General features: G+C 41.7%; 1 protein-coding gene across 1 annotated transcript in view; it reads right to left on the reverse strand.

Annotated features, from left to right (window-relative positions):
* DISP3 (dispatched RND transporter family member 3) overlaps nt 1–18593 on the reverse strand; it is a 98144-nt gene that overhangs the window by 24944 nt on the left and 54607 nt on the right. Inside the window, exons 6-12 of the mRNA XM_075839358.1 lie at nt 15551–15711; nt 13693–13832; nt 12237–12382; nt 10880–11041; nt 10469–10630; nt 3318–3440; nt 2305–2441 (exon numbers count right to left, since the gene is read on the reverse strand). Coding sequence (XP_075695473.1) covers nt 2305–2441; nt 3318–3440; nt 10469–10630; nt 10880–11041; nt 12237–12382; nt 13693–13832; nt 15551–15711 — 1031 coding nt within the window. The remainder of the gene's footprint in view (nt 1–2304; nt 2442–3317; nt 3441–10468; nt 10631–10879; nt 11042–12236; nt 12383–13692; nt 13833–15550; nt 15712–18593) is intronic.

Consider the following 18593-nt stretch of genomic DNA (forward strand, 5'->3'; position numbering starts at 1 on the left):
GGGCTGCATAATGGCGGAATTATTTTAAACAAGGGAGACATGTCTGTGTGTTAATGTAATACTTCATCATTTCCGAGCCCAACAAGTGGAGAGAAACGGCCGCCGGGCACTTCTATTTTTTCAGCAGCGCTAAAGAGATGTCAGACTTCAGTAATGAGAAAATCCTGAGCATCAACATGACCCCCCGAGCTCAATCTCCTCATCAGAGCGTCCCGCTCTGCACGCACATCGCAGACAAATACTGCACAGGGGGGGGGGGGGTATTTATCAGGGTATGTTCACACGCAGACTCAGAATCAGAAGCAGCTGAAAATTACGGAGCGCTTTTCGGTTATTTTTGAAGCTGAAAACATTTTTTAGGCACTTTTTCTAGACGTTTTTGGAGCTGTTTTTCTATTGACACTGTGAAAAACAGCTCCAGAAACAGCTCAAGAAGTGACCTGCTCCTCTTGAGGGTATGTAGCCACACGACCTATTTTCAGCCGTTTTTCGGGCTGTAAACGCCCCGAAAAATGGCTGAAAATACGGGGGCTGAACGCCTTCAAACATCTACCCATTGATTTAAGTGGGAAAAACAGCGTTCTGTTCCCACGCAGTGTTTTTTACGCAGCCGTTTTTAAAAATGGTGCGTAAAAAAACGGCCCGTAAAAAGAAGTGCATGTCACTTCTTGAGCTGTTTTTGGAGCTGTTTTTCATCGACTCAATAGAAAAACAGCTCCAAAAACGGGCGTAAAAAATGCCGCTTAAAAATGCAAGTTGCTTAATAAACAGCTGAAAATCAGAGGCTTGTTTTCCCTTGAAAACATCTCCGTATTTTCACACGTTTTTTGTTACGCGTGTGAACATAGCCAAACGGGACGTTTTTCTACTTGCCGATTTTAAAACAGCGGTCGTAAAAAAAAAACGCCCGTCTGAACATAATGCAGTTTTCGCCCTTGATTTCAATGGACAGATCTTTGTAGGCGCTCAGCTACTGTTTTTTCAGGCGTATTTCGAGGTGTTTATGCCCCGAAATACGCCTGAAAACTCTGTGTGTGAACATACCCATAGGTGGTTTTGTTTTTTACGTTTATCCTTAAAAAGAATAACGTACAATAGCGAAAAGAGAATGTGGATTAATGCTACAATTATTAGGAAGAAAGTTTGTGAACCCTTTGTGATTGCTATAACAGCCAAGTGTTAGTGTTCATATTATGCCTTCAACCTCCGGACCCTGTGTGGTTCTACTGGATGGACCTTAGATCATCATCACCCTTTGCTCTAAGTTTTGGGGCTGGGTGTTATGTCCGTAATGCAGAACGCTAAATATGGGAGCAATATACCCATCTGTTGAAGAACGAATGAAGGTAGCGGGCTGTCCATGAGCTGGGGTTCCCATAAATATTGAGAAGGTCCTAAACCCATATATTTTTGAAGGCACTTAACCCATTCTGAAGAACCACTGTGTTGCATTTTACAAATACCTCTGACCCCTTGGAGTGATGGATCCCACCAATGAAATCTGCTGATCTGTCTCTATAATGTCAAAAACGTAGTCAAGTTGGTATCCCCTTTTTGACTGACTTATTTGTCATATTCTGGCTAGATTAATTTGTACAAAGGAATCATATTTGAGGAAACTGTGAGCCTACATAAAAACGTAAACTAGAGATCTCAGTGAGAAGCTTTGGGACAACCAAGGACACTTCAATGTCATAACCTTTGTGTTCAGTTTTTCCGTTGCATTATGGACCATGAAATGGAATAAGTTCCTATTCGGGCCTTCTTATTTTCAGAACAGTGATGCCCACTGGCAGCTAAATGTGCAGTATAGAGTTTCAAGTTTTCAAGACAGGATATCTTTCTCCTGCTAATGACTTTGACATTGGCCAATTTACGGTCAACGAGAAAATTTAGGAAAAGATAAGATTGGTTGAACTACTGTAAGTCATAAACCAATCTAGACCCCAAAGCCATATGTACCATAGAGATTGCCCTTGTAGTGGGTGTAAATTATATGTAGCGTGTGGGCCCCATCGTCCTGCCTCATGAGTGGTGAGAGAGTGCACAGAGCTCCGGTTTCCACCAGTGGTCACCAAAAGAGATGAATGTAGAAGCAAAAATTTGCTCCTCCCTCCTTGTAGATTGACACATGAAGTTCACTCTGAATCCTTGACTACTAGAATTGGCGCCATTCCAGTTGACGAATGGAGGGTTTCCTTTCCCATTAGCATGATAATCTGTATCTGTCACATACAGGAACAGAGGTCTATGGGGAATTGATCAGATACATAAAGGACTATGATTGGGCATCTGTTTTCTTACCTGAAATGAGGTCACTTCAGCATCTCCAGGTAGGGTAGATTGCCAGGGGGGTGTAGCAGAAGCATTAAATGACAGTCGGTAAATCGTTGCCCATCCTTCCCATTTACATCTGGTGACATACACTGTTCTCTGCAAATCTGAGAAGTTACAGATGATCAGGTCAGGTGAACATTTGGGGGAAGAAAATTTTTATTTGAGAATATAGAAAAATGGCATCACGTTGAACCTATTATTCTATTGTGTTGTGACCTATACCAACCAAGTGTATGCCAGAAGGACACTGTTTTGGCATATTTTTGGCCAGGGGTAGACACCAGCAACAAAGGGCCACTGTTCAAGAACAGTATATGGGCCCCTTGTAGTCTAGCTGCCACTTTGATGACAGTGGGGTGCTTGCGATAGACCACCTCATTCTTGGCTCTCCATAAAATTCCTCAGTGACGTGCCAATCCACCAGTAATTGTGAGATATGGATGGGAATGAGAAAAGTCCCTTACATGTGATCTAATAAGCAGTTGGAAGAACTATACTTTTCTTTTCTTTTTTGCGCCCCATTGCCTGCTGGGCACAGGTTGCACATATGGTATGTCCACCACTGTCTTTGGCTAATGAATGTCTATGGGCACATTAGACATATCTGTCTGGAGACTTTCCCAGGATATTTACTCTGAACGTAGAGCCCAAACGTGATGTGAACCTAGCCTATGATGAACATACGTCATACTTTCTGAAATAATGGCACCATTTTCGATTCATGAGAGTCTCTGTATCCATGAAGGGGTTAGGGTGAACTATCTACTGAATCAGAGGTTTAACTTGAAGTTCCTGTGCCCCAATGCTAAATCTGTCCCGTCCACCCACCAGCTACCATGTGCCATTCATAATACTGTCGTCCTGTTATGTTGCCGACCTTTGGGCCCTTCGGAGCACCAGGGCCAGGTACCTCTACAACCCTACATCTATGTCCCTCTACCACATATCAAATACATATTTGATGTTGCAATTCAACTCACCCTCATGTCCAGTGTCACCGATGGTCATCTTGCTGTTCCATGTTGACAGAGAGCCTCTCTTCTTCTTGTCTGACGAGGTCCGAATGTTGTTTTGAAGGCTCCGAGGTTTCTCCTGGAACAACCCTACAACACAAACAATGAAGAAGATCTATAAGATCTATCATTTCAACTCTCCATCAAGATTTCCTGCTCAAACATCTTTGAAGGCCCAAAATCACAACATCTAGATTTTAATTAAGGGATCATCACATATGCGCCTCCAGATTTCAATCACATATTTCCACGTTAGAGACTTCAAGAATGTATTTGCTTACTTAATCTTATTAGTCTTCACATTGCCAGAAGACCACTTCCACCTACGTTCAAATGATGTAACCCAAGGCATGAATTTATTTTGGCACGAAGACTAAATGGAAAGAAAATGATCGTTTTCTTGAGGCAAATCTATAAAACTGTGCTGTCTACCTTATTGGAAGAGCTAACGATTCTTCACATTACATATTATTTATCTTGAAGGCATTGTACTCCCACAGTGGAATATAAGCAGGAGATATAATTGTATTCATGTATCTGTGTAGACTCCGACCCATCATTGGAGATATCCTTACTATCTGCCATGATGTAAAAGGTTTGGACCGTGGCTTTAAGAAGCAACACCCATTACTAACATTAGACCAACCCAACAGTGTTGCTCTTTGCTCTTCCTATTAGGCTTTCAACGATTGTAGCATGAAACCTCTTTGAAGTGACCACCCAAAAATTGCAGGGAAAAATTGTCTTCTAAAGAAGTAGTCCTCTCAAAGTGTGCATGTCCATGATGACCGGCACTCTCCGATGACGCATGATGACCGGCCCTCTCCGATGACATCACACAGCGGCCGGCTTCAAAAAGTAGAACCACCTGGATCCCCGGCCTGTGGATTAAGGTACATTCTGTCTAAGCTTGTTAACACGTATTTTGACCCGAACTCTGACCCGGACCTCTGACTTTCCTCTGGATTTCACCTGTGTTTTGCTCCTTCGGCTTTGTTATCTGATACTTGATGTTTGACATCCTGGTTTCGACCCCTGGCCCTGTCTTCTAGATCACATTTTTGTCTATTCTTCTATTTTGTCACATCCCGACTGCTCTCCTGGTGACAATCCCTGGCTTCACTTCTTCCCTGAACCTACATCATTTCTACATTCCTACAGCGCACACGCAGCCAATAGGTGACTACTCTAGGGACCACGAACTGGGAATCCGACTGAAAAAAAACATATCCCCTTTATGGCGTTCTAGGGTGAACAACAGGGAGATTCCTTCGACTCCGCACCCCAGTTTAGCCGGTGCCAAACCAATTGCAGCTTTAGAATTCACTTCCCAGTAAGAACCGCAACAACACATCTGGTCTAGATGGAGGTGATGTCTTCTCAAAGAAATGGTCGCAACTTTTTAAACCACTAAAAAACAATTTGTGGTTTGCAAAGTTATGCATGGAGGATCTGACGGTCATTTTCTTCGGGACGATCCTTCCTGCCGGCAGGTAAAACGCTCCTCTGGACCAGATGATTAACGTCATAGCATCATTGTTGCCTAGTGAAAAGAACACCACAGCCACTCAGGTGGGAGCATCACAATCACAACTTCTGCCAAACTTCAATGTCTCCTTTTTAAAAAACCGAGACACTTTCACTCTTTTTGTAAATTTTTTTAGAATTGGAGTTTTCATTTAATTATACCACCACTGAACTTCCAGTTCCTCCTCTGTAAAGCACAACTCCATTTATCATTGGGATCTATACTAAAAACAAAAAATTATTGGAAAAAATACATATAAAAATATCAATATAATTAAAAAAGAAAATGATTACGGTACATTATATTTGAATCTGTGATTAAGTCTGCTGGGAAACTCATTTATTTTTGGGAATAAATGAATAGCACATTGGATTCCACAATGAATTCAAGAAGGTTCGGATTTAATCATTCTTCAGCTTATGCCGGGTAAGTTTTGTCTGGCAGACTCAGGGCAGGAGGGGGAGCAGAGTCTTCCCGTCCCTGGCGCATGTCAGCGCTCATCTGCTTCAACTTGTCTCCCTTAGGCTTGCGGTTCCCTTCATTACGCTCCTCTTATTTCTACTTTCAGGAAGAGGAGAGAGAGCAGAAATTAAGTCTTATGCCAGGAAAGGTTTTAATAAATGATGCTCGAAGTCTAAACATATGCAGCCAGTCACTGGGCACGAGCTCACATAGGCCCGTCAGCTGCCTCTCCACCGCCTGGCACAGAGACGATGGGAGGCGTAAGGGTCTCTCCACTGTATTATTGCTCTTTTTGGTGCTACAAGAATTAATACGAAGCGAACAAGATGGACCCTATGAGGATATTTATATGCCCAGCGCCCATAACATGGCCATTGTAAGTTTTTGTTTTTTTACATGGCTATATAACAGCCGGGGCACAAGTAATGGATCATGGGAAATTTGTAAATGAGCTACTGATGGATGTCCTTTATCCGAAGACTCATGGTTACACCTGGTCCCAACCACAAGTGGTTTATCATCCAACCAAAACATGTAATTCCCCTATTGCCTTCTTAGTCTACCCTTGTACTTTAGATTAACGTATCCACCATGTTCACACAATAATTATGATCATTCACTAGTTCAACCATTCGTTCTCTTCTCTTAAAGTCAAACTGGGAAGTTGGTTCTTCATTATTGAGGTTTCCTCTCGTTACGCCAAAGTAAACCAATTACCATTGGATGCATCCTATAATGGCCTATCCATAAGTATACCTGTCCATGGGGGTATAGCTGTACCTACACAGGAATTATCTGAAGGGAACCTGCCGGCCGAGTGGCTGGAAGTGATCACACTGGAGAACACATTTAAGGCCCCTTGCATACGTTTTCCCTGTACACTTGATGTATACATCGGGAAAAGCTCTTGGCGCATATACGTAAAATGTACCTATAGGGTTCCATTATACCGCAATACATCTCTGAATGGCAAATCTGCCTAGTGATGCAACCCCTAATATCTCTGTATAACCAAGTAGATTTGATATTCAGGACTCTAGAAAAGTTGGATGACAACTTCAAGGTCAGTTATAATGGCGCCAAGATTGGTCATTACCTAGCTGTAACATGACGTCTATAGAGTATTTTACATCCATTAAAGGTATTGGCCCATGAAAAACATTTATCATCTCTCCAAAGGAGAGGTGATAATTGTGGGATTGCTGCGGATCCAATCGATGGGAACCCCGGCGATCACTTGATTGAGGGTCCCGTGTCCCACGTTTGAATGGAACAGCAGTTCCACGTGCGCACTATTGTTTCATTCCTTCTATATTCGCTGTACTCGGCTATTTACGTCAGTCCCATAGAGAATGAATGGAGCAGTAGCGCGCACTTGTGACTGCCGCTCCATTCAAACGCGGGATACGGAACCCTCGTACTCGTGATCGCTGGTGATTCGGATGATCATACAATTATAGCTTCTCCTGTGGATAGGTCATAAATGTTTTTCATGGGTCAAACCCTTTAAGAACCGGCCTAGCTCCTCACACTCCATTGAAGAAGAATCTGCCCCCCCCCCATGAGGTTACCATTTGCGCAAACCTCCACGCATGCTACGCACCATCAAATGCATTCTCTCATTAGTTTTTTTTAAGTGACCTTTATTGCATTAAACCAACATTACGACAGCCAAGAAATCCTTTCGGGTACAATTCAGTAAATCCCCCAAGTGACCAATTATTTGAGAGAAATGAAGAACAGTTTGGGCCATCAATGCGCAGCTTATTGGAAGTCTCTGTGCAACAAAAGGAGACATCAATACTGATATTGGAGAAGATCATTCTAATTTCTCAGCTTTGGTATGATGCCTTCCTTGGCACTGTGCCTCAGTAACCCTACGAAGATGTCATCTATGGAAGGATGGGAATACTACTTTGATATATTTTACATTTATAAGGTATGTGTTCTGTATATAATGGATATATATATATATATATATATATATATATATATATACAAACATACATAAAATCTACATATAAAGCGGTTGTCATTGGAAACAGTCAACAATCTTGTTGTCAGACACACCCCTAACAACTAAAAAGACTGCCAATCACCAGAGCAAGATCTGTGCAGGCACTGAACAAGCAGGGAATGCTGATCCAAGATGGAAGTGAGAGACGATTTTGCATAAAGGTTTAAATTTGTCAAAATAAATTATATTATTATTAATAATAATAATAATAATAATAATAATAATAATAATAATACAGAAACATTAAAATAAATTTCTGCTGGATTTGTTTTTAATTAGTTTCACATTCACTTTTTATTCTGAACTAGGGATAAACTTTACATCTGTAATGATCAGAAGATGTGAGGAAGACTCCGGTCTCGCTGCTTATCGCACACCTTAGAATTACAGGACCAATTTACAATTCTCCTTCTTCTGTACTTGGACTGATCTTATCTCTTCTTGATACGACTTTACTCCGTGGATAAGTACAATTCCTGCTGCGTTCGGGCTCCATTTTTAGTGAAATTCGCACTTTGAAAATTCAGAAATAATTCAGAAACAGAGCCGCTTTGTACGTCAGTGTGGGGGATGGGAGGAGCAATTGTGCAGCCGTGTGTCATGGGCCCGACCACAAGTGACCGGCTCAATCGCTATATACACAGCACTCAGTGAGCATTGTGTATAATACTCATATATGTCTACTATCTCGCATTGTACGGGAGACTCCTGGAAGTCCAGGGCAGGCATTTCCCAGATTACCCCGGTGATGCCATTGGTCTCGTCTCTGATGCCGCTACAGTAGCTCATGTACACTGTGCAAGTATGTGTCTGCTACTGTGCCAATGGGGTCATGACAGCTGGTGCCCATCTACTCATCCCAGGTAAGAGAGGAGGCACTGTGGCTGTCAGTGTTGTGGGCACTGTGACTGTCACCATTTTAGGGGCACTGTGGCTGTCAGTGTTGTGGGGCACTGTGGCTGTCACCATTTTAGGAGCACTGTGGCTGTCACTGTTATTGGGGCCCTGGCTGTCACTATTATGGCAGCACCGTGACTTTCACTGCTATGGGGACATTGTGGCTGTGACTGTTTTGGGGCACTGTTGTTGTACTGTTATTAGGGCACTGGCTGTCACTATTATTGGGTCACTGTGGCTGTCACTGTTATTGGGGCGCTGTGGCTGCCGTTTCTATGAGGGCCCTGTGTCTGTCACCATTCTGGGGGCACTGTGGCTGTCACTTATTGGGGCACTGTGGCTGTCACTTATTGGGGCACTGTGGCTGTCACTGTTATTGGGGCACTGTGGCTGCCGTTTCTATGGGGGCCCTGTGTCTGTCACCATTCTGGGGGCACTGTGGCTGTCACTTTTTGGGGTACTGTGGCTGTCACTTCTATGGGGGCCCTGTGTCTGTCACTATTTTGGGGGCACTGTGGCTGTCACTTCTATGGGGGCCCTATGGCTGTTACTATTTGTGCTATGTATCCCTGTATAACTAAGAAGTTTTCCCAAGCTGAAATATTGGGGACAGCTGGGTAATAGCCCATTACTTTCAGCCACACAGTGTATCACCCAGCTTTCCCAGGAGCAGATGAAACTAAGAAAAAACTGACTGGATTTTAAATGATTTGATTTAAGGAGACGACACAAGAACTTACATCAACCAAGTTATTTTCAATTTTTTTTCGTTTTAGGGTGAATTGTCCTTTATGACAAGGGCCGCAGCGCAGATCATCTAATGAGAACTTTCTGTACTTTACACTTTTCAATTTAATTAAATGTCAAAATGATTTCAGTTCACCTAGAAAATACCTGAGCGCGTCTATTGTGACATTAAATGCTCCGAATAAATGTAATATGGAGCGGCTTTAGCGAGAACGCTCGCCGGGCCGGTCAGGGGCTTTGTTTAGTTAAAGAGGAAGGTCAGCCGCCATAATACTGTGGAGGGATAAGACAGGCATACAAAAAGATCGAGCACGGAAATCGCTCGGGGTCGCACTTAAAGGGGTTCTCCATTTCAGACTCCCATTTGGAACTCCCTTCTTACTTTACTAGGCAATGAGGGGTAAGATAGGAAAGATAACAGTAAAATGCCTTTAGTCCAGCATTCAATAGTCCAGATATTCCAATAGTGAAACCTCTTTTTTTTATTTTTATACTTTTCTATCACTGTCCAATAATCCAGCACCCTGGAGCCAGATTAAAGGAATTTTACTGCAATATCTGTATTTTTTTTTAACACAATATAATATCAGAAAATTACATATTATTTCAACTAAATTTCATCCTAAACATATATTTTATTCTTACATTTTGTGCCTAAATTCAATTTTTGTATTTTTTGATATCACAATCCACATAAGAAAAACCACACTGGCCACTAGAGCTGTCACAATAGGCTGACCCTTTCTATTTTCTGCAGCTCACATGTCAGCTCTGCCATATAGATTGGAATACAATGAGCAGAGTCATCTCGTTATCATTAGAGGGTTGACGAGTTAATGACAGCTCCATTGTACATAGCATCACTATACACACATTATGCCTCTGTATGCAGCTCCCCTACCACTCCTTGGTCTCTGGGGGAGGGGTTGTACCCCATCACTTCCTGGAGACTGTATAAGTCTTTGGACACTGTTCTATCCATTAACTCCCATTCATTGCAGCTGCCATAAAGCAGACACACCCTATACAGATAATACAGGAGGTGTGTGTCTCCGATATGGACGAAACCCAGGAAAGATGATATAACCAGCAGCATCAACAAACACAAATTTAGGACAACCTAGTCAATAGGGCAAATTCTGCCCTCCAATGGTGGGACTTCCCAAAAGTCATGACTCTACCCATTTTAATGAAGGTAACATGTCTTCATAAGCCTGTCTGTCTCACTACTACACAATAGTAATATGGAGATATTAGCTTCACCTTGGGTATAACTTCAAATTTTTCCCAAAATTATTATTTTTTCTTTGTTTTTTTTTCTTTAACCAATGACCAACCACTCATCATAATTGAACATATCCACATATTGTACCCAAGTCAACCCATAAAGACTTTCCAAATGTAGATACGGTCTACAAAGCTCTTTTATGTTGTCCATCTTGCAATGTCGATGTATTGAGGAGTTACCTGAGCAAGTCACGCAGGATATTCCTTCTGCGCTGAGATTGTATTTGAGGTCTAAGAGCAGCTGGATATTAGTGTCTGGCCTGAAGAGGACCGGGGCTCGGCTGGCCGGATGTAGACGGGAAGCGAAAGATACAGAGAGGATGAGGAGCACTACAAAAATACCTAGAAATGAAGGAGGGTTAGAATTAATTTAAAAAAATGTCACAATCCCCTTTCTAGTTCCCCAATTTATGTTAGGCACTATTTAAAGGAACACGACGAATAGAACTTAGACATTGTGCTATGACTAGTGCCTGAGGGGCGGTGCATGACACCACAGACAGAATCCCTGAGTCATGCTGCACCCCCTCAGACCACAACACTGGGGAGAACAAAGTGAATACGTGGAGTGTTCCTTTAAGTACTACTCACCAACAGTGATGTGCCGGCCCTTATCAGAGGTCCATAGGACACAATGGTGTAAGATGGTATGGAACCATTGTATCACTTGGTCTCTTCTGTCTACGCCTGTCTTCTGTTCCAAATTATCCGGCAGTACAGAGACCAGAGGAACGTCCCCAAATTCAAGAGCCACTAAGGTAAAAACAAATATCAATGACTTATAATTTCTACACTTAGCAGATAACAGGTAATAATATATATCTGGATAATACAGAAAAATCTAGACTTATAATCAAGTAATTTATTGATCTTTTGTTCCAGAAGTGATATTGGTAAAGTCCAAGCAGGCGGTACTCCTTTAAAGTAAATTCTTAAAGGGACTGTCCAGTTTGGAAAACACCTTTTTCGTTTGTGGGTCCCTCAGAGTCAGAATGATCAGAATGATCATCTGCTATTGGGAGCCCATGTGATGTAGACCAAGGTTTATGGGTCCTCTGGAGAGATAGGGCCCATTTCAAGTTTCTCATCCCCACTTTAAAGAGGTTCCCCACTTTCAACAATGCCTACTTGTTAGAAGGGTCCCTTGACAATAAGCAGATCACAAAGGGTACCCCTGCTGAGACCCCAGCGATCAGCTGTAATATGTGGGAAACCTGGCAATAAGTGTGCAATTTCCCTGCAGCGCCACCAAAAAAATTAAGCATTACACAGTGGCCCTTCACATCAATTTGATGTCTGCGTAATGCAGGATAGGACAGGTCCTCCAGAGCGAGAGACGCTATCCACTCTGCCCAAGAAATGAGAATCTTGAACAGAGGACCCCCCTCTACTAACACAGAATTCCCTAATAGGATGTATGAAAATGGGTTTCCTAAACTAGACAACCCCTGTAATGATTGGTGAGAAGCTGCACAGGGATGTTAAGCAGAAAATGGACTTGAGTCATTAAAATAGGATTGGGGCACAGGCCTTTCTAATAGTACTTATGAGTGAGTTGGTGTCAAGCAGCTGCTGAAAGGAGGGCTCATTTTTATCATTGCTTAAACAAAACATTTCAAGGGTAATCTCTATAGTTGTAGCCAATAAAAAATGTCCCAACCCCAATTTTGCGACCATGTTTTATTAACTCAGTCCACCCTAATAGTGAATTAGTAAATGAGTTGTCATATTTGTACAATTGCCTCTACATCTAGACCTGGACTTGTTAGCGTACATGGTTTCAAGATTTTTCTGGACAACTGAACATTTTTGGACTTTCCTCTCACCTTCCAACGTCAACACAAGGCAGGGATGGCAATGGAAGCCCATAGACCATTGTGGTGGACATCAGAATTATGGAAACTCCTGACCATCAATGATCACAACGACACCAAAAGTATAAACCTACCTGCATCATCTTCTACCGTCAAGAGGGGAATGTCATCATCCAGGTATGGGACTGTGCCGGGGACTGTCCTAGAGCAGGGGTCCTGGCCTAAAAGTAGATCCTCGTGAATGTCTAAGCTGTATTTCTTCAGGCACCTTTCACTGCAGCTGAACATGGAGAGAAAAGATCAAGAACCTTTCATGTGAAATTGCAGCTCGGCAGAGTTAATAAAATCACCAGGAATTATGGAGACCAGTAACTCTCCAATGTGGGAACCCTATCAAACAACCCCCTATATCTCAGCTTCCTGACTCCCTGAGATTATGACCTGAAGAATTTAGGGTTAATTGTAGTCACACCTGAATTTTTCTACATAGTAAATTACTCAGAATAAATATAGTTCCAATACAGCCGTAAAGAGGAATATGGGTCCTTGGGTTTGGATATGTTTTCACCTTCAAACAGTATGTGATTCAATAACTGTGATAGCAGCCAGTGAATATAGATGGAAACAGTGGAGCGTGAATACATATAGGAACTTATTATACACCTCCACCAGACTTCAGAATCACATCCAGTCCCCTCATCGTGCAGTCAATGCTAAAAAAAAATAATGTCCAACGCGTTTCACAGCATAGGGTCCTTGTTCACACACTGAATGGAGAGGAAAATGAGCACATCCAAAAGTAATTATAGCAATTAACACTATATAAGTATAGAATTCAGAAGACCTAAAAGTGTGGACATTGTTCAAACAGTGCAGAAAAAGTATGTGCCTCGCTCTTCGGGACGTTCTGTAAAATCCCATTAACAGAAACGGCATCTTAATTTGCTGCTAGAAACCATTATTACTCACATATTAAAGGCTATGTCCACCTTTGCAGCCATTTTTATTGCTCTGATGCATCTAAAATTAAATTGAAGCAACTTTGTGAATAGACTTGATTAAAAATCTCCTACCGTTTTGTGTATACATCTCCCATGCAGACCTATGTGTTTCCAGACTACAAACAAACCCCTTGTAGTCGGATAATGCAGTCATGTGTAACTCCCCTTTGTCACACATGACTGTAGGATCAGACTACACAGGATTTCTGTGTAGTCTGTAACCATGGAGACTGCAGTGGTGCTGTATACACAAAACGGCAGTGGATTTTTAAGCAAAACTATTTAAAAAATGGCTTCCTTCAGTTTATAAATCAAGTTTAAAGGCTATGACACTTTTGTAAATTTACCAACATCAAAGTTGGAAGGCGCTAATACTTTTCTTGCCCCATTTTGCATAAACACCCATAGATAATACAATAACTCGGCCAGTTGTGACATTTTTTTTAATTCGATTTGAAGATGTTTTTAATTCTTTTACTCTTCTACCAAGTCCCTGACTGTGTCCTATTTCCAATGAGTCTGGATGTATAAATAATCTGGAGTCGTTCTTTCCCATCTGTATTTGTTCGTCAGAATATATTCTACTCACTGTGAATGACATGATGTCTCCAGCGGGGAGATATAGGCTGCCCATATACCCAGGGCTGCCGGCATAATAAACAGCACCGCCACCCAGCAACAGGAGACAATGAGTGACATGAAAAGTCCAAAGTCGTGAACAGCGGGAATCTGCAGAGAGACAGGAGATGGCGATGACTCATACTGTCACGTAGCATGCGGCTTGTAAACAATCATTATTCTAAATACAAAAATCCATCTTGTTTCTCCATTTCAATTTGTAAACTGTACAAAAGTAATTTGGCGGTAGCTCCTTAAAGGGGATGTCTATGTTCAACAACCCATTGCAAAAGGTCCTATCCGGGTGTATTAAAGAAGATCTGTCACTTCTCCTGACATGACTTTATTCCCCATGAAATAACGATTCTGGGACATCTTTTCTTAACTCGGCGTAGTTCTGTTCCTCTGTTATTCCTCCTAGAATTGTATGAATAAATTGACAACTGGGAGTTGCCATTCAACTTATCAAAGGGGCGTGTCTCTACACAGTCTGAGGCCATGAGCACTGATTGGACAGTGTCAGACAATGCTGGGACACCCCCCCCCCCAAACTGGTAACACCCAGTTATTAATTTATTCATACATTTGTAGGAGGAATTACAGAGGAACGGTACATCACAGAGTTCTTAGAAAAGATGGTCCAGAATTGTTATTTTATGGGGAATACAATTATTTACTAAAACAGAAATGTCAGGAGAGTCGGCAGGTTCATCTTTGAAGATATTGGGCGAGGGGGGTGTCTCCCGGTCAGGAGGGTGGAGGTCCACTGACAGCCTTTCAAATTAATGTATACCCACGGATTCCATTCAGCTCATTAAATTACAGTTCCCTCGATGATACGGACGTACTGGGGGTGGTGGGGAACATTGGAGACACTGGGAGGTCCTGTTTTTTTATTTTATTTTTTACGTTGTTGATTGTTTAAATACCTTTTTGTTAATACATTTTATATAAAAAATTACTATCAAGTTTGATGTTTTTGAATCCCAGTAAGTTTTCCTGTATGACCCATTATTTATAGTCATTTTTACCTTATCACTTCCTATTGTCTATTGCTGAGCTCTGTTGGTAGTTAAGGGTATATGTATGACCAGAGCAGCCAGGCAGGGAAGACACAACAACTTCTCACCCCAACTTTGCCCATAGCCTTGGGGTGGCACTATAGGCAATTGCTAAATGGCTACTGTGACCATGGACCATCTGACAAACTGTTGTGGGGAGCTGGAGCTAAAATACTACTATGTAGTCCTAGATAAAAGCAATAGTAAGAAGGTAGGGCAATGACTGACTACAGTATAAAGGGACTAAACTAAAGAGAACAAATACTGCCAGGGTGAAGAAATAAGGTTGCGTAGACATGAGATTGTCCGATGCCTTCTTAAAGGGGCATACATGGAAGACATAGGGCCCCACTCCCCACTGAGAGCTCTGTTAAATGTACTACTCCTTTAAGTGTCTCCCATTCTTATTTTGGGTCTAAAAATTTTTACTAATTAATTTCATATTATATAATTGTATAGGGGAACTGTTTTCTTGACTTGATAAATGATATAATGTTTGCTGCCTGCACCCACCACTAGGGGGAGCTGACTGCATATGGATTTATACAGCTAGTATTGACCTCAGTGTGAGCTGTATATACCTGCATGCAGTGAGCTCCCCCTGGTGGTGCCTGCAGGTGCCATAGTAGGCAGCGGCAGCTCATAAATATAGGTGCTGTACCTCCTTGGCGGCTTGTTGGCACTTGATAGGCCACTGGATTCCTTTCCCTTTCTGTAAGCTACTGATTATATTTTATCCACAAAGCCACAAATTGCTAAATTTCTGACCTGAGAAAAGATGTTGGCTGCATAGGCCGATGCTGTAGTAAAGGAGGTGAAGAACGTTGCTTTTCCAGCTGTTTGTACGGTATAGATCATCCGCTGCCGAGGGTCCCTGATCTGGTCCGCCTGCCGGTAGGTATTTATAAACACAAACACATCGTCCACCCCTATGAAAGAAGCCACAACATGATTTACTGCAGGACATGTACTTCATAGGCACAGCTTGCATGTTTACCATCATGGAGAGGGTCCTGCAACGGAGTATCAAAGGGGATGGGACCAACCAGAGCTGGGCCCTCTCCAGGGGCCCCATAACAGCTGTATAATCCATCTCTACAGTATGTGCTCCCGATGATCTGGACTTATATTGCTGTGTGATAATATTAATAATAATCAGGGCCGGAGGCAGAATAACCAAGTATGCGGCCCGTGTGCCAAAGTGTGCTACTGAACATGGAAAACAAGAGGCCCATATAGTGCTCATATATAAGGGTCCTCTGCTGCCTGTGTCCCTTATATGGACTCATAATGCTACCGCAGCATTATAATAATCAGGACTCACTGTCACTGCAGCATTATAATAATCAGGACTGATACTGTCACTGCAGCATTATAATAATCAGGACTGATACTGTCTCTGCAGCATTATAATAATCAGGACTGATACTGTCTCTGCAGCATTATAATAATCAGGACTCATACTGTCTCTGCAGCATTATAATAATCAGGACTGATACTGTCACCGCAGCATTATAATACCCAAGACTCATACTGTCACTGCAGCATTATAATAATCAGGACTGATACTGTCACTGTAGCAATACATAATAAGGACTCATACTGTCTCTGCAGCATTATAATAATCAGGACTGATACTGTCTCTGCAGCATTATAATAATCAGGACTCATACTGTCACTGTAGCAATACATAATAAGGACTCATACTGTCTCTGCAGCATTATAATAATCAGGACTGATACTGTCTGCAGCATTATAATAATCAGGACTCATATTGTCTGCAGCATTATAAAAATCAGGACTCATACTGTCTCTGCAGCATTATAATAATCAGGACTGATACTGTCACCGCAGCATTATAATACCCAAGACTCATACTGTCACCGCAGCATTATAATAATCAGGACTGATACTGTCTCTGCAGCATTATAATAATCAGGACTCATACTGTCTCTGCAGCATTATAATAATCAGGACTGATACTGTCACTGCAGCATTATAATAATCAGGACTGATACTGTCTCTGCAGCATTATAATAATCAGGACTCATACTGTCTCTGCAGCATTATAATAATCAGGACTGATACTGTCTCTGCAGCATTATAATAATCAGGACTCATACTGTCTCCGCAGCATTATAATAATCAGGACTGATACTGTCTCTGCAGCATTATAATAATCAGGACTGATACCGTCACCATAGCATTATAATAATCAGGACTGATACTGTCTCTGCAGCATTATAATAATCAGGACTCATACTATCTCTGCAGCATTATAATAATCAGGACTCACTGTCTCTGCAGCATTATAATAATCAGGACTGATACTGTCACCATAGCATTATAATAATCAGGACTCATACTGTCACTGCAGCATTATAATAATCAGGACTGATACTGTCACCGCAGAATTATAATAATCAGGACTGATACTGTCACTGCAGCATTATAATAATCAGGACTGATACTGTCACCGCAGCATTATAATAATCAGGACTGATACTGTCACCATAGCATTGTAATAATCAGGACTGATACTGTCACCATAGCATTATAATAATCAGGACTGATACTGTCACTGCAGCATTATAATAATCAGGACTGATACTGTCACCGCAGCATTATAATAATCAGGACTGATACTGTCACCATAGCATTGTAATAATCAGGACTGATACTGTCTCTGCAGCATTATAATAATCAGGACTGATACTGTCTCTGCAGCATTATAATAATCAGGACTCATACTGTCTCTGCAGCATTATAATAATCAGGACTGATACTGTCTCTGCAGCATTATAATAATCAGGGCAGTCCATTACAGAGTTATAAATCTGGATGGTGCAATAAAACACGCTATGAATATCGGCCATGTGGCTCAGCTCTTGTAAAAGTGAAAATTATGTTCTATCAAAGTGTAGAATATGTGAATTTTTTTACAAAAAAAAGAAAGAAAAATCGATGCTCATCTAAAAACAGCTGAATGATAAAAGTGAAATTTAATATAAAAACAAAATTTCGGCAGCAGACACTGAGGATTTCACTGCAGGATTAGAAACTCAAAGCTTCTTTTTTTTTTTATTGGATTTTATGCCAGAGAATCAAAGTTTATAACAAATAAAACTGCAAAAACAGAAATGTCAGCAAAATAATTCTGTTTACGTCAATTCAAAAAAGGAACATGATGGACGGATCAGGACTTCCCATCAAGCCTTGTTTTGGCAGAAAGAACTGTGGAAACATCTGATTTATGTGCAGAAGAGACACTCACTTGGTAGGTAGGAGGGGGGACTAAATATCTTGTATTTAATAACACAGCAACTGAAGAAACAGAGAAGAGAGGGGAGGAGGGGGATGATGCTGCAGTCTCACTGCCTCAACCTGTGTATGCTGCGAGAGGGGAGGAGAAGCAGCAGAGAGAGGGAGCTGATTGGTCAGACCACACAGCTCAGCTCTACAGCTCCACACCAGGAAGACCCCGCCCACTTAGCACAGTAATAGGGGGGAAGGAACATTAACACACATGATGCAGAGGGGAGGAAAAGACACAAAATCTGCAGGTTACACACAACTTTTATTGCTGCACTGCATGTAATATATACTATGGGGCCCATGAGAAAAGGGGGCCAAACTCTGTATAATCCTGTGCCCCTTTCCTATTAGGATCCAGCAACAGCAGGGATCCACTTTTTTTGTTTTTTTAAGGTTGCAGACTCTGTAGTTATGTTTCCTGCAGTCTACAGTGGGTAAAATACCATTACTGAAATTGGAATCAATACAAGTACCCAAAATGTGTATAGCCCCCATC

This window comes from Rhinoderma darwinii, chromosome 10, assembly GCF_050947455.1.
Source record: "Rhinoderma darwinii isolate aRhiDar2 chromosome 10, aRhiDar2.hap1, whole genome shotgun sequence".
NCBI lineage: Eukaryota > Metazoa > Chordata > Amphibia > Anura > Rhinodermatidae > Rhinoderma > Rhinoderma darwinii.